General features: G+C 36.2%; 2 protein-coding genes across 2 annotated transcripts in view; both read left to right on the top strand.

Annotated features, from left to right (window-relative positions):
• cep112 (centrosomal protein 112) overlaps nucleotides 1–17,918 on the top strand; it is a gene marked incomplete at its 3' end in the record, with an annotated part of 211,975 nt that extends 194,057 nt beyond the window's left edge. Inside the window, exons 25-26 of the mRNA XM_084108946.1 lie at nucleotides 10,111–10,212; nucleotides 17,850–17,918. Of these exons, the coding sequence (XP_083965072.1) occupies nucleotides 10,111–10,212; nucleotides 17,850–17,918 (171 nt within the window). The remainder of the gene's footprint in view (nucleotides 1–10,110; nucleotides 10,213–17,849) is intronic.
• The window catches only part of axin2 (axin 2 (conductin, axil)), a 39,608-nt gene continuing 32,127 nt past the window's right edge, over nucleotides 17,881–25,361 (top strand). The window contains exon 1 of the mRNA XM_084108963.1: nucleotides 17,881–17,914. The gene's annotated coding sequence lies outside the window, so the exon portion shown is untranslated. The remainder of the gene's footprint in view (nucleotides 17,915–25,361) is intronic.

Here is a 25,361-nt window from a genome sequence, read left to right as displayed (position 1 = left end):
TTCATATCAGTAATTCTGTCAGTAAATACTGTATGTTAATGGATTTGTAGTATGAAATAAATGTATTTTAAATACATTTTGGTATAGGTTTGTTTCACTAGGACTTTTTTTCACTAGGGCAAGCAATCAAGCAGTTGAGATATGCTATATAATATATATCGCATTACGTGAGTATATACTGTATGAATGTGAGTATAAAATTGGCTATACTTATATCCAAGATTGTATAAAGAACAGAAATAGCATTTGCGAGCCATTTTACTTCAGTAATGTTCATAATACCCCTGTGTTCGTCACTAATGCTCAATCATCACTTAATTAGTCATTTAGCTTCTTGACTGCAATGTATATCTTATTATAGTTTCTGAAATTAAATTAATTAAGGTAATCGGTGTCCTCAAATGTAATGAGTTAGCTTAACTTACAGGATTTGACTTTGTGTGTGATATTGTGAGCTAGCAAGCGCTTAAAAGTTCATTTTAGGTTTGTAATTTCACTGTTTTTCAGCTATATAAAGTATTTGAATGCAGTGTAAAGTTTAGTTGTGCATTAAGAAATATCCTTGTCTTTGTGGACTCGATTAAAATAAGTTCAGAGTACTCATAACTATTGTTTTTTATGAACTTAAAGGATTAGTTCACCCCAAAATGAAAATTTCCTAATAATTTACTCACCCCAATGCCATCCAAGATATCCATGTCTTTCTTTCCTCAGTGGGAGAGAAATTATGTTTTTTGAGGAAAACATTTCTGGATTTTTCATCTAACAATGGACTTCATTGGTTACCATCGTTTTTAAGTCCAAATCAATGCAGTTTCAAAAGTCTTTGAAGTGTTTAAACGGGCTGTACGCGATCACAGCTGAAGAAGAGGTTGTTATCTAGGGAAACGATAGGTCATTTAAAAAAATATATATATAATGTATAGAGTTTTTACCTTCAATAGTTCGGATTGAGCTGATCAACAAACGGGCAGGGAACTACGTCATCACGTTGAAAGGTCACGCTGGCGCCGGCAATACTATTTGAACTATCCTCCTACGTACGGTCGCATTGTAAACAGTGGGGCGGTACTTCTGCCGGCGCCGGCGTGACCTTTCAACGTGATGACGTAGTTCCCTGTCCATTTGTTGATCAGCTCAGTCCGAACTATTGAAGGTAAAAAGTCTATAAATTATAATATTTTTTTTTTTTAAATGACCTATCGTTTCCCTAGATAACAACCTCTTCTTCAGCTGTGATCGCGTACAGCCCGTTTAAACACTTCAAAGACTTTTGAAACTGCATTGATTTGGACTTGAAAACGATGGTAACCAATGAAGTCCATTGTTAGACGAAAAATCCAGAAATGTTTTCCTCAAAAAACATAATTTCTCTCCCACTGAGGAAAGAAAGACATGGAAATTTTCATTTTGGGGTTAACTAATCCTTTAATTGAATTGAGGTAATCGGTGTCCTCAAATGAAATGAGTTAGCTTAACTTGTTGGGTTTTACAGTTTTTTTACGTGGATAAAGTTGGCTCTACTTATATATCCAAGATTATATACAGAATAAAAATAGCATTTGCAAGCCGTAATGGTCATACTAGTTCATACTAACCCTATAAAGGGCAAAATAAAGCATGAAAAAGTGCAGCATGAACATTCTTGAAAACTTCTCCCCAACTTATGTGAATAAAGTTGGCTCTACTTATATATCCAAGATTATATACAGAATAAAAATAGCATTTGCGAGCCGTAATGGTCATACTAGTTCATACTAACCCTATAAAGGGCAAAATAAAGCATTAAAAAAATGCAGCATGAACATTCTTGAAAACTTCTCCCCAACTTATGTGAATAAAGTTGGCTCTACTTATATATCCAAGATTATATACAGAATAAAAATAGCATTTGCAAGCCGTAATGTTCATACTAGTTCATACTAACCCTATAAAGGGCAAAATAAAGCATGAAAAAGTGCAGCATGAACATTCTTGAAAACTTCTCCCCAACTTATGTGAATAAAGTTGGCTCTACTTATATATCCAAGATTATATACAGAATACAAATAGCATTTGCAAGCCGTAATGTTCATACTAGTTCATACTAACCCTATAAATTGCAAAATAAAGCATGTAAAAGTGCAGCATGAACATTCTTGAAAACTTCTCCCCAACTTTGACATGAGGGTGACATATTTTCCTTTTGGGGTGAGCTGTGTCTAAGGTCAATTTTGATTTAATTTTGACTTCAACAAGGAATGTGTTCGCCCACCCCAGACCTCCAGACTTAAGAGCGCCTGTAAAGAACATCTACTCCCACCTCATAAACCCTCACATCTCCAACGCTGTGTTTGTTCGTGAGAGAGAGAGAGAGGTGGAAATAAAGGCCTGCTCTCTCTCTCTCTCTTCAGTGCACTGATATTGCCCCAGTTTATCTTCCAAGACATGTCTTTGTAATGCAATCCTCGGCATGCAAAAACAGCCCTCTTTTTGCCCAGACTTCAAACAGATGTTCCTCATCGGTGGCTCCGGGCTCCTCCACGCCTGCTTGGCATGAAGCGCGTGTGTTTCTGCGCAGTCTCGCTGGATGAGGCCGTTACACACACAAAGCCTCCCGAACAGTTAAGTTGCGGAGTCCTCCGAGAGGTTTCCTCCTGAGGTGTTATTTTCATATCAGGATGGATTTGACATGTTAGTTAAACAGGAGCGATTCGCTGCATGCGACGTGTGCTGACGACTGAGTGCTAATCTAGCGAATCTCACTTCTCAAGCCACCTTTATTTCTGTGGTGCTTTTTACAGTACAGATTGTATCAAAGCAGCTTTACAGAGATAATAATGCAACAAAGTTTGTTTCCAGAAGAAAATAGCGTCACAGTCCAGCTTAAGTAAGTTCAGTGATGGTTCATTTTTGTTGCTAAAAAGTTCTAATTTAGTTCATTTATATATATATAGCGGCTCTGGAGAAAACTGAAACCCAGCTTTTGATGTAAGCATGGGATTTCAGTGATATCAGAGAGGACGTTCCCGAAGCTTTTCAAACCTGGACTTGCAGTGTTTCTCTATCACCAAACATGTTGCAAAAACGATTGACCCTTTTTTAATTTATGGGTTTCTCAGAAACATAAGTCGCCATAGTTGGGTAAACTTACAGTCAAACCAAAATTTATTCAGACACCTTCAACATTTCTCACATTATCTCAGTTTATTCGCTATAGTTTAGAAAATGGTAATAAAATATGCCTCTGAATCAGTTGATATTTCACTGGTTTTGTCCGTCCTTCTGTTAGACTGTCTCTCAGATGAATTATGTTGAATATCTGTCAGCTGTTAAATTTAACTACACAATTAGATAATACCAGTTTAGCTCAACCAGTTACCAAGCAATGCTTCATTTTGTTCAGTCTGTGTGTAAAAGAGCATTAGCAATTAAAGAAAACACACTTCAGCAAAACATGATCAGGTCAAAGTGTCTGGATCATTTTTGCTCCCAAATCTGTATAAATGTTACTGGTATGAAGAGTTTTTGGGGTATAATAAGTCACAGTTTCCTTTATTTTGCTCTCCTCACTTACGTAAATGACCTATAGTGTCATACGCACACTAGTGAAAAAATATAAAAAACTATATCTGGTGTCTGAATAACTTTTGGGTTGACTGTATGTGTGATATACCTTTTGCATTCCAATTTGCTCCAAAAGAGTGTTTCTATGACTTTACAAAAGAGGGAAAAAATTGTTGGAGCGGAAGTGAATCAATCAAAACTAACTTTAGCTGGACTTTATTCTAGAGCTGCTGTAAAGCCAAACAATCTCTGTTACTGTAATTTCCTATTATCACTGTAAAGCTGCTTTGAAACAATCTATATTGGTAAAAGCGCTGTATAAATGAAGGTGACGTTTCGAACAAAATCAGGCCAAACGAACGTCGAACAAACGGAAAATGTCAGATTGCACCAATAAAATGAGTTGCAAATGCTTTTTCTTGTTGACTTTAATACTGTATTGTATAAACAAATTCAAATAATGTACTACATACATACTGAATATAATTTTTTCCAGTGAGAGGGACATTAGATTTGGCTTTACATGTCCACTAAAAACCCATGCCTGAACCTCAGATCTTCTCCACTCAAGAGCGAGCGCACCGTAGCGTAAGTGCCGTCATTATCCATTAGCTTCCCATTACGGCACCGGTGCTACTCCACTGGAGAGGCACTTCATAAATCATACTTCTGCCTCATAACTTCATAAAGAGTCTCTTCCAACCTCTAATTTCTGCTCTGCCTCTTGAAAACACTCCTTTTTCAGTTGTGCGAGCTATTCAGAGAGCTTCATTCTCGTACTCTTGACTCCAGAAACGCCAGTTTTGAGATGCAAAAGTGTTTTTTGAGCAGTGCAGGTTTTTGATGTACCCTTGTGAATCTGTCACTTTGCTGTTTTTCTTTTTCTTTTGAATGCTTGTGCACTCTTTCCCTCCCCTCCACCCCTTCATTAGCATACATCAAGCCCCTGACGACATGACAAAGTTTATTTGAACGTTGAAAGTGCCGAGGTCTTGCTGCTTTCAGCTGGCAGCTGTCAAAAACCCATCCTGCATCGCGCACGCACAATATAAAGACTATATATAGATGAAATAGTGTCGTTTTAAGTGAGAATGGTGTGGAAAAGAGACTGCTGCTCAGTCTTCAAAATAAAGATTGGTTTATGAAACAACAAAGAACACTTTGGAAATGAAGGAAATGAAGATGAAATGGTTCATTAATCATATTGTTCAGTTGTGAAATCTGGAAGCTTTTATATGCGGTTCATTAGTTGCTGGAAGAAGATCAGAAATAAAGCACAAATCCTTATCCTCAACGTGACCCGGTGTTTCAGCTGTGAGTGTACGGGCCTGTCAGAATTTATTGAGAAAGAAAACCTGTTTAAATTCGGAGTGATTATGTCCCAGGAATATACCGAGTGTCTGTGTACTTCATGCCACAGTCGAGAATGTGTGAAGGAATAGTGTACTCAGAAATAATATGGCGGGTGAAATGCGTACAATCCATACAATGGCAGTCAACTATGTTGTTTTGAACACCACTGACTTAACATTGTATTAGCAAAAACATTTCTTCAGAATTAAAGTCATAAAGGTTTGGAATGACATGATGACAGAATTTACATTTTTCCAACTAATCTTGGAAGCTTGTTTCCTCCATAGAATAAAAAATAAAAAAGGTAATTGTGACTTTTTGTCTCAGAATTGCGTGACAAAGTTGCAATTGCGAGTTATAAAGTCAAAATTGCGTGATATATAGTTGCAATTGCGTGATATAAAGTTAGAATTGCGAGATATATAGTTGCAATTGTGTGTTATAAAGTCAAAATTGCGTGATATATAGTTGCAGTTGTGTTATAAAGTCAGAATTGCGGGATATATAGTTGCAATTGCGTATTATAAAGTCAAAATTGTGTGATATATTATAGTTGCAATTGCGTGTTATAAAGTCAGAATTGTGAGATATATAGTTGCAATTGTGTGTTATAAAGTCAGAATTGTGAGATATATAGTTGCAATTGCGTGTTATAAAGTCAGAATTGTGAGATATATAGTTGCAATTGTGTGTTATAAAGTCAGAATTGTGAGATATATAGTTGCAATTGCGTGTTATAAAGTCAGAATTGTGAGATATATAGTTGCAATTGCGTGTTATAAAGTCAGAATTGTGAGATATATAGTTGCAATTGTGTGTTATAAAGTCAGAAAGTCAGAATTGTGAGATATATAGTTGCAATTGCGTGTTATTAAGTCAGAATTGTGAGATATATAGTTGCAATTGTGTGTTATAAAGTCAGAATTGTGAGATATATAGTTGCAATTGTGTGTTATAAAGTCAGAAAGTCAGAATTGTGAGATATATAGTTGCAATTGTGTGTTATAAAGTCAGAAAGTCAGAATTGTGAGATATATAGTTGCAATTGCGTGTTATAAAGTCAGAATTGTGAGATATATAGTTGCAATTGTGTGTTATAAAGTCAGAATTGTGAGATATATAGTTGCAATTGTGTGTTATAAAGTCAGAATTGTGAGATATATAGTTGCAATTGCGTGTTATAAAGTCAGAATTGTGAGATATATAGTTGCAATTGCGTGTTATAAAGTCAGAATTGTGAGATATATAGTTGCAATTGTGTGTTATAAAGTCAGAAAGTCAGAATTGTGAGATATATAGTTGCAATTGCGTGTTATAAAGTCAGAATTGTGAGATATATAGTTGCAATTGTGTGTTATAAAGTCAAAATTGTGAGATATAAACATACAAAAAGTCAGAATTGCGAGTTTATTTTTCGCAATTAAGAGTTTATATCTCACAATTCTGACTTTATATCTTGCAATTCTGACTTTATATCATGAAATTCTGACTTTATATCTCGCAATTCTGAGAAATAAAGTCAGAGTTGCGAGATGTAAACTAGTAATTGTAAAACCTTTAATTGATGTAAAGTCGCAATTATATTTTTAAATGTTTTTATTCTGTTGCGGAAACAAGCCTCCATGCTGTTGTTCCTTCTTGCTCGAAGAGGGTTAAAGTGTGTATGTCAAATTCTAACCATTGCATTTGTTTAACACTCATAAATAAAATTTCATAATTCATTTGGCTTTATTTTCACCCTGGGAAATGAATGATATTACATCTGTCCAGTTAATCAATTACTCAATAAATAAATAGTAATCATAATTGTTATAATAAACAGATTCATAAAAAACAATATTCAGGGAAGACAATAAAGGCTAATTATTGAACTGGATAATAGAAATGGAGCCTGCTAAGAATGGTCTATAAGGCCTAATAAAGTCTCAAGGTTGGCGTTTGCAAACTCCACTCAGATCTGCCATTATAAATGAAGGCCGAACTAATCACTGACACTTTGCCAAAAGTGAGCGTTAAGCTGTTGAGGGGTTCTCCACAATCTCATGCATTAACACCTGTAGTGGGAAACCCTCTAACAACACACTCAATTTGATTCCGATTCACAAGATATCAATTCGATTCCATTTAATTCCAATTCACAAGATCTCAATTCAATTCCGATTCACAAGATCTCAATTCGATTCCAATTCACAAGATCTCGATTCGATTCCGATTCACAAGATCTCGATTTGATTCTAATTCACAAGATCTCAATTCGATTAGATTCCGATTCACAAGATCTCAATTCGATTCTGATTCACAAGATCTCAATTCGATTCCGATTCACAAGATCTCAATTCAATTCCGATTCACAAGATCTCAATTCGATTCCAATTCACAAGATCTCGATTCGATTCCGATTCACAAGATCTCGATTTGATTCTAATTCACAAGATCTCAATTCGATTAGATTCCGATTCACAAGATCTCAATTCGTTTCTGATTCACAAGATCTCAATTCGATTCCAATTCACAAGATCTCAATTCGATTCCAATTCACAAGATCTCAATTCGATTCCAATTCACAAGATCTCGATTCGATTCCGATTCACAAGATCTCGATTTGATTCTAATTCACAAGATCTCAATTCGATTCTGATTCACAAGATCTCAATTCGATTCCGATTCACAAGATCTCAATTCGATTCCGATTCACAAGATCTCAATTCGATTCGATTCACAAGATCTCAATTCGATCCAATTCACAAGATCTCGATTTGATTTGATTCCGATTCAGAAGATCTCAATTCAATTTGCAAGATCTCACTTCGATTCACAAGATCTCAATTCGATTCGATTCAGATTCACAAGATCTCAATTCGATTCCGATTCACAAGATCTCAATTCTCGATTCTATTATCGATTTTCGATTCGATGCACTGATTTCAATTATTCCATTTTCACTGGCCCCACCACAAAGAAAGTAATAAATGAATAAAATAATTATTGTTTTTGACCCATGTATCCTTGTATTGTAATAAATAAGGTTATGTCACAAAATTATAGATACCAGTGAAATTTAACAATTCTCGATTGCAATTGCAATACCAGAGCTAAAACTACTCAAATAAATTTCAACGATTATAAAAAAAAAACAGTCATTAATAAAAAAAAAAAGAACAAGTAATTAAAACTACAAGCAGTATCAAAAATACAATAGATCAAAGATACAAATGAAATAATCAATGCTTTTAAGGTTTTTCAGGTTGGTCTAACAGTTCTCAGGTACAGAAATTGAATAAAGTAATCAAATGTAAAATAACACTGCATATAATCTTCACTGTACAAATTAAATAAAGGTGAATCCTTATTAAAGTTATTCAGTGAAGATCAGTGAGTGAGTTGTTTGTCTTTTGTAGTCAGATTAACATTAAAAACTCAAACAGCAGCAGGAATATTAGCACGTGTTCTCTCTCTGCTGTTTACTTAAGCCATAACCGACTATGTTTACTTGGATTCTCGCAAAGGCGAATGTTTTCAGAAATTCATATACGGAAAAAAGATCGATTCGTGACTTTTGAGAATCGATATCGAATCGACCACTTTTTTTTTTCTTTTTTTTTTTTACGATTAATCGAAAAAATTATAGTCTAGTCAGCTAAGAGACACTCAGAGTTGTCTCAATATCCAGTGCTATAATTCTTGTGGGTTGAATTCACTCAGACATAAGTAATAAGAAATAAGCAAATTGATTGGCACGTCATGTCAAATGCAGAGGAGGGCAGCAAATGGGGACGATTGGGTAAATGGCGAAGGCCTGGTCTACAAAAAAAGAACAGAGAGCTGTGTTCAGATAATGTACACTCTTCCTCTTTGAAGTGGCTTCCAATCCTTTCATTGTACCCTGAAAGATTAATTATAGAAAGCCAGAACAATCAGTTAAATCCACAACAGGAAAATTATTTTAGGAAAGGCAATCATCTTTCTTGTTGCGCCTCTGTTCCCCTCAAACAAGGCGAATATTAAGACATTTTTTACTTAATATGGTGGACAGAGCCTGTTTAAGACCATCAAAGATCAAAGCCAGACGAGCCAAAGTTGGAGTCAAGACCCAGATCCATTAAGACCTAAACCCAGACCACTTAAGACCTAAACCCAGACCTAAACCCAGACCACTTAAGACCTAAACCCAGACCTAAACCCAGACCACTTAAGACCTAAACCCAGACCACTTAAGACCAAGACTAGAAACCATCTTACATTCTCACATTCACTAATCTTGGCATGTGGTAGACCATCAGGATGATGAACACCAAGAAAGTCTAAAAACCAGCATAGACTAGCCCAAAATTACAGTACAAAACGTTTTGTCCTAACCAGCCTCGACGACATTACACAACGAGCAACTCCGCCCATGTGCTCTTCTGATTGGCTATCGTATATGCAGTCATTTGTGTAATTATGTGAACCACACCAAAAGACTTATATATCAATTTGGTTTGGTTCAGAGAATTAATTTTTTCCGATCATTAATTTCACACGTCTAGTGTGACGTTATGTGGTTTTGTTGTTCTTTTTTCTTGATTTAATCCTTAGAATGGAAGTGAATTGTGACAACATGCCCCATAGGTGGAGTACATTGTACATTTTATCTGATCTAATCAAAAAATATGCTTGACAAACTAAAATATGTTCTCAATAAAATACAATTATTAACTTTTTTATATAAAATAATGGCATTTTTTAATAATTAAAACAAAAAAAATTGAGTTTGACAACAAACACACCGCAAAACACAGCTATACAACATATTTCAAAACATAATAATAATTAATAGTTTCTAAACATTGACTCTCAGTCTTTATTCGCCTTTTTCTCATGGTTTCTCAATGGAATTCATGAAAGTATAGAATAGAATATCAATAGTTCTCATTGTAACACAGTGTGACAACATGCCCCGCCTGCACAACTGGGGTTTAACCCCAGCGAGTCTTTCTGCTGGTTAGATCCGCGTTAAAGATTCCTCAGTTTGTTGACAAAAAGTGTCTCTCTACTTGAGTACGTTCATACAACATACATGTGTGTAGTTTGTACTTGGTAGACAGGCGGTCTTAGTTTGCGGTACTCTTGCCACAGCTATAGTTCATTGAGGACTTACCACAGTGTTTGACAGCCTGATGGAGCCATTATTACAGGGCATGTTTTAAACTCTTCCCATCTCTCCTCGTGTAGATCACACATGTCCATCAGGAGTGTGAGGTGAAGATTAAAGGCCTGATGCCGGCGGAGCTACAGCAGGAGCTGAACGACACCATCACCTCGCTGAAGTCACAGGTGATCAAACTAATGCACACACCACAGCTCCCACTGGACACACATACACAAATGTATGTTGAGGGTTTACATTCATTTTGTAAGGCAGGTCAGAAAAATATGGAAGCTTGTTTCCACCACGGAATAAGATAATTGCAACTTTTTATCTCACAACTGCAAGTTTGCATCGTGCAATTCTGACTTTATTTCTCAGAATTGCGAGACATAAACTCACAATTGCATGTTATAAAGTCAGAGTCTTGACTTTTTTTTCTCAGAATTGCATGTTTATATCTCACAATTCTGACTTTATAACACGCAATTGCGACTTTATATCATGCAATTCTGACTTTATAACACAATTGCGTTATAAAATCAGAATTGTGAGATATAAACATGCAGTTTGGAGAAAAAAAGTCAGAATTGCAAGTTTATTTCTAGCAATACAATTTTTATATCTCACAAATCTGACTTTATAACACAATTGTGGCTTTATATCACGCAATTCTGACTTTATAACTCACAATTGTGAGAAAAAAGTTGCAGTTACCTTTTTTAATTTTTATTCTGTGGTGGAAACAAGCTTCCACAGAAAAACCACCACCACAGACACATCTGGACATTGCATAGTTTCATATACATGGACTCGATCTCAACCGATTCATAAACACACCTGGATCACTTATGTATAGACAGGATGATGTGCATTATATGACGGATAGCTTCGATTGGCGACGGCTTCCTGCAAACAGTCCAGGGGAAAACGGCTCGAACGCCAGAGAAGTGCTGAAGTACATCACTCATAATCGCAAAATAAACCCAGACAGTTTGATTGGCATGTGAAGGTGTGGAGTTTATTTAGTGGGAATGAGCAACTGGATGAACATTATCTCACTTCTTACATGACTACTTACCAAATAAATACATTAAACATCTCTCTGTTTATCTGTAGAAAATTATTACTCTCTCTAACCTTTACTATCACCAGTGAGTGCCACAAGGTTCAGTGCTAGGACCGCTCAGATTGCTTAAAGCAGTTGTCCAGTTAAGTCTTTATTTATTTATTTGTACTTTATTTGCTGTATTGTGATTCTGATTTGTAGGGCACAAGAAAACAAAATGCTATTTTTCTTTTATCCACAAAAAAAAACAAAAAAACATTACAATTAATTTGTACAGTGTAGGCTCGTTCTTACGTACTAGAGCACATTCGCACATGCACACTCTTCATAAACGACACTTTCAATTTCTTGACAAACTAAAAGACGTAAATGACATTTGTATGTATTCTAAATAAAAGATACAGGTTGTACTGAATGTCAGCTTGCTTATTTTGCTCAAGATAAGGATTTATTGAGTCCACATCTCATGCAAACAAGAAACTCTGCTTCTAACCACAGGTCGAGAGTGTCATTCCGAACACACAACTTTGCGATGCTGTTTGCGAATGTTCGTTGGAACTATGGTTTCGGGAAACACAGACTCGTTGAACTACGACTACGACAGAACTTGCGATCATAGTTGGCTAACGATGCTTTTGGGAAACGCACCCCTGGGTGTTTCCCTGCCCATGGCCTGAGATGCTGGGATAGGCTCCACCATCCCAATGACCCTAAATAGGACAAGGCGGTTCAGAGAATGGATAAAAGAGCAGGACTATAATATCACTGCAAGTCTCTTCATTGGCTGCCAGTTTCTTCTAATTGCATGCAAAACACAAAAGCTAATGCATCACATTCAACGCATCATCAAACAGCTCACCCAAGCCTGGCTACAATTAACTAATTCTGGCCACACAACTCTCCCTTTTCTCCACATGAAGAGTCCCTGTTAGTCCAGATCATGGGACATCTCAGTGGTGGAACCAACTCCCAACAGCAATGAGAGCAATTAACACCCCAACACCACCCAAACAAAGCTTGAAGACTCAGACCTCACACACTAAAAACATGAATCGCTAAAAAAAAAAACATAGGCTCATTGGAAATACGTGACTCTGGCTACATTTCTGTAAAACTGCAAAAAAAACGTACCTATGCATACAATTCATTGCAGTTTGCAGCTGAAATTAACTCTACAGGCTGTAAAACAACAACTTTTGCTCCTTTGTACACAAATTATGAATATATTGGCCAATTGTTGATTAGCAAAGACTTAATTTTGCACGGTTCCTTAAATCACTTTTATCTGCATGATTTGTAAGCTAATATGTTTTGCCATTTGCATCACATAACCAGCTCCATATGTATGGCTTTTCTAATAGAAAAGCATTGGTAGCTCGCGATACTGGAGAGCTCAGGTACGAATAACGTGAAGCACGAGTCACGGCTCTCCACAAAAGAGCTCAAGGCCTCACAGAAGCAAGCTAACATGGCATGGTTTCTTCAGCAAATGCATTTTTAATCTCACGTTTTTTAGCGCCACTCACCGGCAATTTAATTTCCGAACTGCCATGCATTAACCAACGCAACAGAATGTCACATTTCTGAAAATTTAGTATGCGCCAGTCACTGAACATTTCAGTTTTAAACTGCCTTGAAACGCGCCTCAAACAAATGCACTGGAAATATACCCAAAACAACATATTGCCGTTTTTGCAGAAATGCGGCCAAAGTCACGCATTTCCAATGCACCTGGGTTGGAAAAACAGTGAGATGTTGATCTGACATTGTTTGGAGTTTCCTCTTTGATATTAAGGTCTAGTTTAATTGTTCTGTTATTTACATAACTGTCTTACTGTTTTACTTTAAATGGCATTTTATTGTTTCTTGTTTTATACGTAGACAGTAAAAAAATATGGACGTAGTGTGCGTGACGTCACCTGGTTTCTGAAGAGCATTTTTGAAGCCCAAAGTGGGCAGAGCCGGCCGTCGCCATCTTGGCTGCACGTCACTCCCGGATAAACCGAAATTGTGCAGCGAGGCGGATTAGCTGAGGAGACGTGACGCTAACAGAACGCAGACAAACGGCTAGTAGTGAAGCAGTCGCAATCCACCTGTCACTCAAGTGGCCACGCCCTTAATTATGCACAACTTTAAGGCTTAATATAATTTAAATGCATGAGTTATAAAAATATTCACCCCCCTCATAGTCGTCATGAAGGGCAAAGTTAGCTTTATAGACCAAAACCACTTTTTGCACCAGGCTGTAAACATGTTTTTTTCTGCTGTAAAGTTGGGAATTTAACATGCGGGTCTATGGGATTGGCTCTCTTCTGCAGCCTGTCTCTAGAGGCCAGTCGATGAACTGCAGTTTAAGTCACTTCTGTGTTGATTCAAGAGAGAGACACGAAGGTTGCCGCTTGGTTTTATAGCCTCCAAAGCCAATATTAAAAGTCATTCATTCATATGGACCAGACGTTGTTGATGTACAGAATGCATTTTACTTGTACACAGGTTTTTAGCTCTTTCTGTGAAGTCCTGCGCATGCGATCTGTCCACTTCGGTGTCTCACGTGCGATCGCAGCATCAGCTAATAATGCCGAGCAGTCAGACCTCACGTCTTTGAACTCAAGTGGCTCTTGTTTATTTGATTTCTTGGGAAGGGGAGGGGGGGAACAAGTGCTGCGAGTTCCTGCATAGACATGGATCTAATTTGGCCATGAGGCTTTGAAGTCTCCGGTCCAGTTCATCTCCTCATGTGCAATTACACCCGCTAGCCACATTAATACAGGCTTCAAGGGCTCCGGCCAGGGTCTTATTAGTTACAGTCGGCCTTGTTCTACACGAGTCTGTGGCGAGAGCATTTTTGTTAAACATTTCAAATCTAAACAATAGCTCCTTTTTTGTCAGGCTCGGTCCGGGCCCCTCAAACAACATTTCCAGATCACAGTTCAAAGACCCCGGCGCACGCCTCTGAATAGCTCTGACCAGATTCCTCTGGATTCGCAGACACAGCTCTGTGATCTGATATGTTTATGCGTTGTAATTGGTGACCAGCGTGGCCTCCGATGTCCTTGAATATTTCGAGCATTGCACATTGCAGTGCATTATTTTAACAAAACCAGCGGCAGTTGAGGAATCTTAACCATAGTCATTCTTTTCAGAGTCGGAGGCATGCATTTGCAAGGATGGTAACATTAGATTTGCTTTGAGGTTTGCTCTGTTTCTGTGTATCTTTGTTTCCTGGAAAATCGGCGCAGAACAATGCACATTCTTTTCAGACTCGTACAAACTTTAAAAAAGACTGAATTCACCCAAGTGAATTTGGTTATTGTAATGGCGAACATGTTTGTTACACACTATTGTTACATTTTAGCAAAAGGTCAAAGTAGCTGTTAGACTTTAAAGGGGTTGCAAAAATTCATGTATTTTTCTTGAGGTCAAGTTTTTGTGCACTAACAATAATTGTGACTAGCGTTGGGGAAAGTTACTTTAAAAATAATGAAGTACAGTATTGCGTTACTCCCTAAAAAGTAATTAATTGAGTTAAATAGTTACTTTTTATCTAAAGTAATGTGTTAGGTTACTTTATCTCATCTGGGCTGGGCTTGCCTGTTTGTTATTTTGTTTTTTTTAATTCTATATTTGGCAAATGTAAAGGCCACTTCACTTCTAAAGTGAACTGAATAATCCTCAGGCTGAAGGAACTGCAGATTCACTCCTGTACAGTAGGGGGCGCCGCTCAAACAAACCTTTCAGCTGTGCTGTTATACTGAACCACAGAAGAACAGGACGCAGGACAAGAAAGTTCAACCAAACACTATAGATATAGAAAGTTTCACTCCTATTACTCATGAATTGGAGAAACTGCAACACGCAATATAGCGGAAATAAGTCCCGCCTTCTAAAGTGAATTAGCCTATCACTGACTGGCAAAGTCATTGTGTCACTGCATCTCCTGTGAGAAACCCCGTTCCCATAGAAACCTGAGACTCGCTCTTATGACTGCACATGCGCATCGACTCGTCTAGCCTGAAAAATACGTATAAAAAGCATAAATTGCATAAAAAACAATATTTACAGGACAGTTCATGTCAGATTTTGTTGCTGATTTGAAAATATGTTATTTAATTGTGATGAACGCCCGCAGTTTTTGAGATGTCAGGATTCCCCCATTCAAATAGACAGGACTTGGTTTTGTATGCTGCAAAGATGGCCGCCGAGTGAACAGACTTTCCTTGAAAGGGACTTCGGTGAAATAATTACCTCAGCAATAAAAATAAAAAAAATGAAACAAATGTCGTAATGTTTATCGAAAGTCATTTTTATTGAATTGGATCATTGAAGGTCAGCAGCAAACACATTGGTTAATAAAGTGAGATTAAATACATAAAGTATATTTGTGTTATTTAGCATATTTAACTATTGCAGGTTTGCGTAATATTCTGAGTTTGCATTTCACTGTTTTAGGCACATTTAGTGTAGAACTGATCAATAAATGGGGTTAATAGTCGATAAATGGGAAAACAATAGTGGTGTAAAACTCATGGTTTTGTCACGGATCGGATCATTTTTTCGGATCAGCAAAAAAAAAAAGGGGAGGGGGGGGGGGGGTAACTTTGCTTTTCATTCTTAAAGCTCACTTTAAGGACTCCGACACCACCGCAAAAACTACTAGCCTAACTAATAAAGTTGAAACATTATTATGGTAGGGACACACCAAACCCACGCCGAAGGACTGGAGTGCTCATCCTCTTCTCCAGAGGACTAGGAGCGTGGCCCACAATGCACTGAGAATGCTTAAACATCCCCCTAATGTCAATGATTGTGTTGTACTTCAAGTCAATGCATGAAAAAGTACTCATCTTTGATGTAGTGATGAAACCGACCTGGTTTGGACACAGTGTAAGTGGTTCCTAATATAATAAACATACATTGTAAAAAATAAAAGTATGTTTTATAAGAAAATACTATTTCATTCTTTCTACTTCAATACTTCATAATAAATAAATATGTTACTTGTACTTGTTTGTGAAATTTATCGATCTCTGAGTAAAAATTGGGTTAAAGCGGTCCTTGTTACAGTGTAATTATACAATTAAGTATTGAGTCATATTAATTAACAACATGTATGCTTTGATAGTTGCATGTAGTTATGCATAACTTGTACAGTACAGTAACTTGTAACAAGGACACTGTATAGTGGGTTACACTTTATTTGGTAACACTTTATTTTACAGTGCCCTTGTCTTTGTTACATGTACTTACCGTAATAATAACAGTAAATTATTAGGGCCGGGACTCGATTAAAAAAATTTATCTAATTAATTAGAGGCTTTGTAATTAATTAATCGAAATTAATCGCATTTTAATTGCATATAAATTAGGGCTGTCAATCAATTAAAAATAATTGTGTTGAACATGTTATTGAAATAATGTTCAAATGTTCAAAGGGTGAGCATTGAAATAATTGTGCCTAGCAAATAATCAATACAATACAATTGAACATTATTAAATTATTGAACATTATTAAATTATACATTTAATATTAAACATTAAATTATAAACATTATTTACACTTGCTTTACAGGTTTTTAACATTACTTCGAAAATGCTGCATTTTAAAGTTTAACGTTTTTCATCTGTTTTAGAAAGAATTTTTAGACTTTTGTTTTATCAGAATAAAACTTGTTTTACAATCATGAGTATGTTATATTTTTATTAAATGTGTTTAATTAAGCCATTGCTGCAAGTAATTTGACAGTTAACAATATTTTAGTGTACAGTTAATCACAAATTCATCAGCATTGTTATGACTCATGTTCCAACTGCAAACTAGGTTGTAATTGAATGTACAATTGTATTATCCCATGATGAAAGGTAAGAGGGTGAAACAACGTCACAATATCAACGTTGATTCAATTTGCAAAACTGAAGCATAATTCAACATTGGTTCAACGTCAACATACAATCTTTATACACCCATTGAAAGAAGAGACGGTGAAACAACGTCACAAAATCAACAATGAAACAACGTCACGACATCAACGGTGAAACAACGTCACGATTTCAACGTTGATTCGTTTTGCACAATCGAAACATAATCCAACATTGATTCGACCTTGGTCCCTTACGTTCACCGGTGAATCAACGCTGAAATGCCGGCTGTTTTTTTTATAAGTAAATGTTCCAATCAATGATCCAGGCAGCGCCAGCGCGTTCTCGTCTCCCTCCTTCATTTTACAGTCGAATGGTGGCTAGAACGGCTCCAGGTTCAAAGGTCAATACGGAATGGATTAATCTGTGTTATTTTTTTTAAAGCGTTATTTTTTCTCAGATTAATTAATCGAAATTTACGCGTTATTGTCACAGCCCTATAAATTATGCATAATTGCATGCAACTAACCCTCAACCAAACCCTAATCCTACCCTAACCCTATAGTAAATGTGCATGTAGTTAATTAATATTACTCAGTACTTAAATATATAATTACACTGTAACAATGACACCTTAAAATAAAGGGTTAGGGTAGGGTAATTATGCATAATTTACTGTTGTTACTACGGTAAGTACATGTTACATATGTAACAAGGACACTGTAAAATAAAGAGTTACCGGGTTTGGTTTGGTTGAGGGTTAGTTGTATGTAAATATGCATAATTAATAGTTATTGCTATACTAACTACATGTAACATATGTAACAATGACACTGTAAAATAAAGTGTGACCATAAATACACTTTTCCCCCACTAAGCTTGATGTGTGTTTGTGTGCAGGTGAACTTTCTGCAGAAGAGAGCGTCAGTGTTACAGGAGCAACTCAACGCTGGACACATCAGGAGGTGAGGCTGGAGATATACACACACACTCTGCTGTAGTGTTCGGGTACGGTTTAGTTACTGGGGTCCAATCAGAGTTTGTTTTTACATGCTGTTAAAAGGTCAGACAAAGTGAACCTGTGCAATCTGATGCCAAGATGTGGCCTATACCAGCCTGGAGATTAAAGCACTTAATATGAGTGGAATCACTTCAATAAAGGAAAATACAGTAATGTGCAGCGCAAGCCTCTCATATATCGGCTATTAAATTATCATGAGAACATTATAATTGTGTGATTGGGGCATGCATTTTAATGGTGAGACTTTTGTTTTTGTAATCAGGTTAAAATTATATAAACATTTGTTTGGATTTAGATTTATCGGCCAATATACCGGTTGTCGGCTTATAAATATAAAGAATTATCGGTATCGGCCAAAATTGTCATATCGGTGGCTAAAGCATTATCGGTTATCGGTATTGGCCAAAATTGTCACATCAGTGGCTAAAGCATTATCGGTATCGGCCAAAATTGCCATATCGGCGGCTAAAGCATTATCGGTTATTGGTATTGGCCAAAATTGTCATATCGGTGGCAAAAGCATTATCGGTATCGGCCAAAATTGCCATATCGGTGGCTAAAGCATTATCGGTTATCGGTATTGGCCAAAATTGTCATATCGGTGGCAAAAGCATTATCGGTATCGGACAAAATTGTCATATCGGTGGCTAAAGCATTATCGGTATCGGGCAAAATTGTCATATCGGTGGCTAAAGCATTATCGGTTATCGGTATCGACCAAAATTGTCACATCGGTGGCTAAAGCATTATCGGTATCGGCCAAAATTGCCATATCGGTGGCTAAAGCATTATCGGTATCGGGCAAAATTGCCATATCGGTGGCTAAAGCATTATCGGTATCGGGCAAAATTGTCATATCGGCGGCTAAAGCATTATCGGTATCGGCCAAAATTATCATATCGGTGGCTAAAGCATTGGTGGCTAAAGCATTATCAGTTACCAGTATCGGGCAAAATTGTCATATCGGTGGCAAAAGCATTATCGGTTATCGGTATCGACCAAAATTGTCATATTGGTGGCTAAAGCATTATCGGTTATCGGTATCGGCCAAAATTGTCTTATCGGTGGCTAAATACAGGTGTAAGTCCAAGACATTTAGAAATTGCCTCTGAAACCTGTATTTGGTAGATTCCCCCCACTTTCTTTCTTGTGTTGCACTTTATTAACTCTCAGTGATGTTGAAATAAAGGCTGAAAGTGTTAAAGGAGAGACAGTCTCAATGCCTGATGTGTAGCACTGACCCCAGGACAGTTACAGGAATCACTCATGTGTTTATTCTGACGTCAGATCCGACCGGGAACTCACTATTTAAGAGTTTTTTCTTCATTTTTATTCCAAAGACCAATGCTATGTTTTTACATTTTTTACATTTTCAATCCCTCCCCAACCAACCCAGAACAAACTCCCTTAGATGATGCTAATTAGCAGTAATGGTACAAAACATATTTAGTAAAATAATAATAATAGCAAAAAAAAATGCAATAGTTAAATAAATAATGTTCAAGTGATTTGAGCATAATAACATTAAAAAAAATAATTAAAAAAAAAGGAAATCCCGCACACTATCAATACTTTCAAACATGTATCAACATTTTATTAGCAACATTTCGGTCTCATGAATATATACGTATATATATATATGTAATTTATTAATTATTATATTTGTATGTATCATATTTTTTGCATTGATTACGTAGACTATTTAAATCAAGAAATATTCAGAAACAGACTATAATATATCTATATTTAGTATTTCCATCAACTATATCAGTATTTTTTTATTTTTTTTTACACAAAAAAAAATCATTGGATGGAAAAGTTGACTATAATGACGGTGAGTTTTATGTGTGAAACTGAAGCTTGATGTGTGTCCACTTCTGCCATGTGTTCTGCACAAGACGTCAGGGCTTGCATGAAAAAGAGTTGCAGTGCTTAAATTTGATGTTTGATAAACTAGTTAAAAAAACATGTTTCATTTTATTTCTCATAATCACTATCCCCATGTCTCTCTCTCTCTCTCTCTCTCACCACATAGGTAGTGGATGATATTAGGCCATTAACATGTCCTCACTGGAGCCGTCCTCATCCTCGCTCGCTCACTCGCGCTGCTTTCACGCTGATCTCGTCTGATGTGCCACATTTACAGCCATATTTATGTACCTACTCATTTTTATTTATTTCATATTTTGTTGTTGAATTGTTTTTATTATTCTCATCATTATTATTAAATGGTTTGTTAAATTCCAGACTTTGCGTTGTTGTCATTTTCCTGTTGGTGAAGTGTGTGATTTCTCTGTGCAAAATAATGAGCATTAATTCCCCGTTATACTTAAAGCGGAAGCGAAGAACGAACTGATGCGACATTTCGAACAAAATCAGGCTGAAAAACGAAGTTCGTTTGGAGTTCGTTTGTTTTGGGAGTTCAAAACATTTATTTTTTTTATTTTTTTTGCAAGAGATTCATGAATGAAAGTGTTTTTAGATATTTTAAAATTAAAGTTTATCTGTGATGGCAAAGCCCCATTATTAGCAGCCGTTGAAAAATTAAAAATTCTTATTTTTTGTCCCAAACACACAGTTATAATGATGTTCTCATGATAATTTTATGTAGCCGATATGACAGACTGTTGCACTTTATTTTCTGTATTTTCCTTTTTGAAGTGATTCCAATCATATTTCAAGCAATTCAAATCCATCATGTTGAACAGTGCGCATCTGAAGTGTCTCTGCTGAAGGAAATAATACATTATTTATCGGCTTTAATATATCGGACAAATGTTCTTATCGGGCCGATAACGATAACATTAAAAATGAACGAATATCGGCCGATACCGATATTGTGGCCGATATATCGCGCATCCCTACCATTAACTCATCTGAGACAGTCTTAAAGAAGAAAGCTACGGAAGCGTATTGCATTCACTTGAGGAAAAATAATCTACTCTGTTTTTCTGAATTAACGAGTTAATTATCTCAGAATTACGAGATAATTTTTCATGAAAAAAAGTTTTTGCTCAGTTTTTCTGAATTAACGAGTTAATTATCTCAGAATTACGAGATAATTTTTCATGAATAAAAAGTTTTTGCTCTGTTTTTCTGAATTAATGACTTAATTATCTCAGAATTACGAGATCATTTTTCATGAATAAAAAGTTTTTGCTCTGTTTTTCTGAATTAATGACTTAATTATCTCAGAATTACGAGATCATTTTTCATACAAAATATTTGCTCTGTTTTTCTGAATTAATGACTTAATTATCTCGTAATTCTGAGATAATTAAGTCATTAATTCAGAAAAACAGAGCAAATATTTTTTATTCATGAAAAATTATCTCGTAATTCTGAGATAATTAACTTGTTAATTCGAAAAACAGAGTAGATTATTTTCCCTCAAGTGAATGCAATACGCTTCCGTAGAAAGCAGACTGGATCCTCTAAACAAAAGCTTCATGAACACCAGAAACACTGATGAGAAAACAGATCAGAAGAAATAAAAGATAAAAACGTTATTTATCCCTAAGGGGAAATTTAGACGTTACAGCGGCATAAACAGGGCGAAAAGCAAATATTACACTTAAGAAGACAAAAAAAAATTTGCAGCGATGTATTCCAAAGATACATTATGTAGGGAGACCAAAAAAACAACAACAACATTAAATATACATGAAAAAAAAGTTTAATAAAAAAACATAAAAATCCTAAATATAAGGATAAATATATGACACGTCAAATGGCCAAAATAAACTAAACTTTTGGTGGTAAATGATTGGAAAAGACGGATGCATGAATCTCCAACGTCAGTGAGAAACGTTCTACACGCCAGTTAGCCACACTTTCCTGGTCATTGACATTATATTCAAGAAGAATCAAGAGGTTTCGGCAAAGGTTGTATCGCCATTTTGAATGAATGTTTGTACTTTATTAGCTTATACATCTAATACAAGCCTTCTGTTTTACTTCAACAAGTACTCAGTGTTCATGTGCGAACACTTGTGGACGAATCTTAAACTCAGGATCAACGGATGACAGAGAGTTTATGGCGAGTGCTGTGTGTTGGGTATATGTGTCAGTTGAGTTATTGATATTTTTGAGTTTGCTTTGTGGTACAATTAATCCATGCATTTTTCCAAAAATAAAAACACCCTGGACCCAACTATTAATGTTAAAGTCAAGGTAATACGCTGAAAGGTTTCTAATGAACTCGTATTCGAACCGTCTAATATTTTGGATATTTCTCTATAGCATTTAAATGTAAATTTCACTACATAGGTTCCCAAGCGCAAACCTTCGTGTCTCTCTCTTGAATCGACACAGAAGTGACTCAAACTGCAGTTCATCGACTGGCCTCTAGAGACAGGCTGCAGAAGAGAGTCAATCCCATAGACCCGCATGTTAAAATGCCCAACTTTACAGCAGAAGAAAACATGTTTACAGGCTGGTACAAAAAGTGGTTTTGGTCTATAAAGCTAACTTTGCCCTTCATGACGACTGTGAGGGGGGTGAATATTTTTATAACTCATCCATTTAAATTATATTAAGCCTTAAAGTTGTGCATAATTAAGGGCGTGGCCACTTGAGTGACAGCTGGATTGCTGCTGATGCCGTTTGTCTGTGGTCTGTTAGCGTTAGCTAATCCCATGTTTTTTTACAGTCTTGAGTGTTCCTCGTGTGAGTCTCCCAGACAGCAACATAGTGTCGGCCCAGATCCGGCCCACGTCTGGCCCGTGTGGAATCCACTTGTACCGGATGTGGGCCGAAACTATGTTGCTGTCTGGGTCATCATGATAGCGTGATTCCCAGTAAACAACATACTCTATGATATGCCTTGAAATGCCGTCTCTTTTGCTGCCTTCTGTTGGGATACTTGTCAGCAAAACCGCAGAACTTTGATAGAAAGAAAGAAAGCCTCTTCCCGGACGATATTGTGAAGTGTCTGTGTCTGCATTGGAGATTACAATCTTCAACACATCTACCCACTCAAATTCCTCCGGTCCGTGATCTGATCTGCTTTTTCCAAAGGTAACACGAGCCCGCCGGATCTGTATTTGATGTGCAGATTTTACCGCTGGAGCAGAATATGGGCGAATGCTGGAAAAACCTTGGAGGAGTTGTGGTTGGAAACCCTTCTCGTCAACAACCTGTCTTGACCCGGGTCTTTCGCTCTGATCCTCTGATTTCCACCTTTATTTATACAGCGCCTTTTCACAATAAAGATTGTTTCAAAGCAGCTTTACAGAGATAACAGGAAAATAATGCAACAAAGTTTGTTTCCAGAAGAAAATAGCGTCACAGTCCAGCTTCAGTGATGGTTCATTTTAGGTTTGGCACATTCATATGAATAATCTTCTAAATAAGCTTGAGCCGTTTTCCTTAATCTGTTTCCCAAATGCTCAGTGAAAGGAGGTGCACACATTAAATCAATGAAAATACTTCAAGGCACACTTCCCATTAAAATTGCTAACTCTTAACTCTTTCCCCGCCATTGACGGAATTTTCCGGCTTTCCGTGTTTCCACTGTTATACGCTAGGGGGCGCTATTACACTTCTTCTGAAAGAGTGCTGAATCTCCTGATCAAAACACAGGAGAAGACGACGCAGAAACAAGCGATATAATCATATACATATGTATAATGACACAATCATCAACATTAAACAGCATGTAAATCAAAACTGCGTAATGTTACTGAATGAAATGTGGACCCAGAAAGGGTTAATGACTGGAAAGCTTTAATGGTGTTGATGGACTCGATCGACTCCTTCTGTGTTTTAATCATCGTTCTGAATCTGATCCAGACGAAGTCTTTGACAAAAACATGAATTTCTCAGCTTTTTTGCTCAAAATGTTACTTTTTTATGGCATTTATCCACATAAAAACATGAATTTCTCAGCTTTTTGCTCAAAATGTTGCTTTTTTATGGCACTTACCCACATAAAAACATGAATTTCTCAGCTTTTTGCTCAAAATGTTGCTTTTTTATGGCACTTACCCACATAAAAACATGAATTTCTCAGCTTTTTTGCTCAAAATGTTGCTTTTTTATGGCACTTACCCACATAAAAACATGAATTTCTCAGCTTTTTTGCTCAAAATGTGGCACTTACCCACATAAAAACATGAATTTCTCAGCTTTTTGCTCAAAATGTTGCTTTTTTATGCTCAAAATATTGCTTTTTTATGGCACTTACCCACATAAAAACGAATTTCTCAGCTTTTTTGCTCAAAATGTTGCTTTTTTATGGCACTTACCCACATAAAAACATGAATTTCTCAGCTTTTTTGCTCAAAATGTTGCTTTTTTATGGCACTTACCCACATAAAAACATGAATTTCTCAGCTTTTTTGCTCAAAATGTTACTTTTTTATGGCACTTATCCACATAAAAACATGAATTTCTCAGCTTTTTTGCTCAAAATGTTACTTTTTTATGGCACTTATCCACATAAAAACATGAATTTCTCAGCTTTTTGCTCAAAATGTTGCTTTTTTATGGCATTTATCCACATAAAAACATGAATTTCTCAGCTTTTTTGCTCAAAATGTTGCTTTTTTATGGCACTTACCCACATAAAAACATGAATTTCTCAGCTTTTTTGCTCAAAATGTTGCTTTTTTATGGCACTTACCCACATAAAAACATGAATTTCTCAGCTTTTTTGCTCAAAATGTTGCTTTTTTATGGCACCACTTACCCACATAAAAACATGAATTTCTCAGCTTTTTGCTCAAAATGTTACTTTTTTATGGCACTTATCCACATAAAAACATGAATTTCTCAGCTTTTTTGCTCAAAATGTTACTTTTTTATGGCACTTATCCACATAAAAACATGAATTTCTCAGCTTTTTGCTCAAAATGTTGCTTTTTTATGGCATTTATCCACATAAAAACATGAATTTCTCAGCTTTTTTGCTCAAAATGTTGCTTTTTTATGGCACTTACCCACATAAAAACATGAATTTCTCAGCTTTTTTGCTCAAAATGTTGCTTTTTTATGGCACTTACCCACATAAAAACATGAATTTCTCAGCTTTTTTGCTCAAAATGTTGCTTTTTTATGGCACCACTTAACCACATAAAAACATGAATTTCTCAGCTTTTTGCTCAAAATGTTGCTTTTTTATGGCACTTACCCACATAAAAACGAATTTCTCAGCTTTTTTGCTCAAAATGTTGCTTTTTTATGGCACTTACCCACATAAAAACATGAATTTCTCAGCTTTTTTGCTCAAAATGTGGCACTTACCCACATAAAAACATGAATTTCTCAGCTTTTTGCTCAAAATGTTGCTTTTTTATGCTCAAAATATTGCTTTTTTATGGCACTTACCCACATAAAAACATGAATTTCTCAGCTTTTTGCTCAAAATGTTGCTTTTTTATGGCACTTAC

The sequence above is a fragment of the Abramis brama genome (genome assembly GCF_963993115.1).
Source record: "Abramis brama genome assembly, chromosome: 1".
Classification (NCBI taxonomy): Eukaryota; Metazoa; Chordata; class Actinopteri; order Cypriniformes; family Leuciscidae; genus Abramis; species Abramis brama.
Note: the sequence above shows the minus strand (reverse complement) of the source record. Positions and strands in the feature narration are given on the sequence as shown.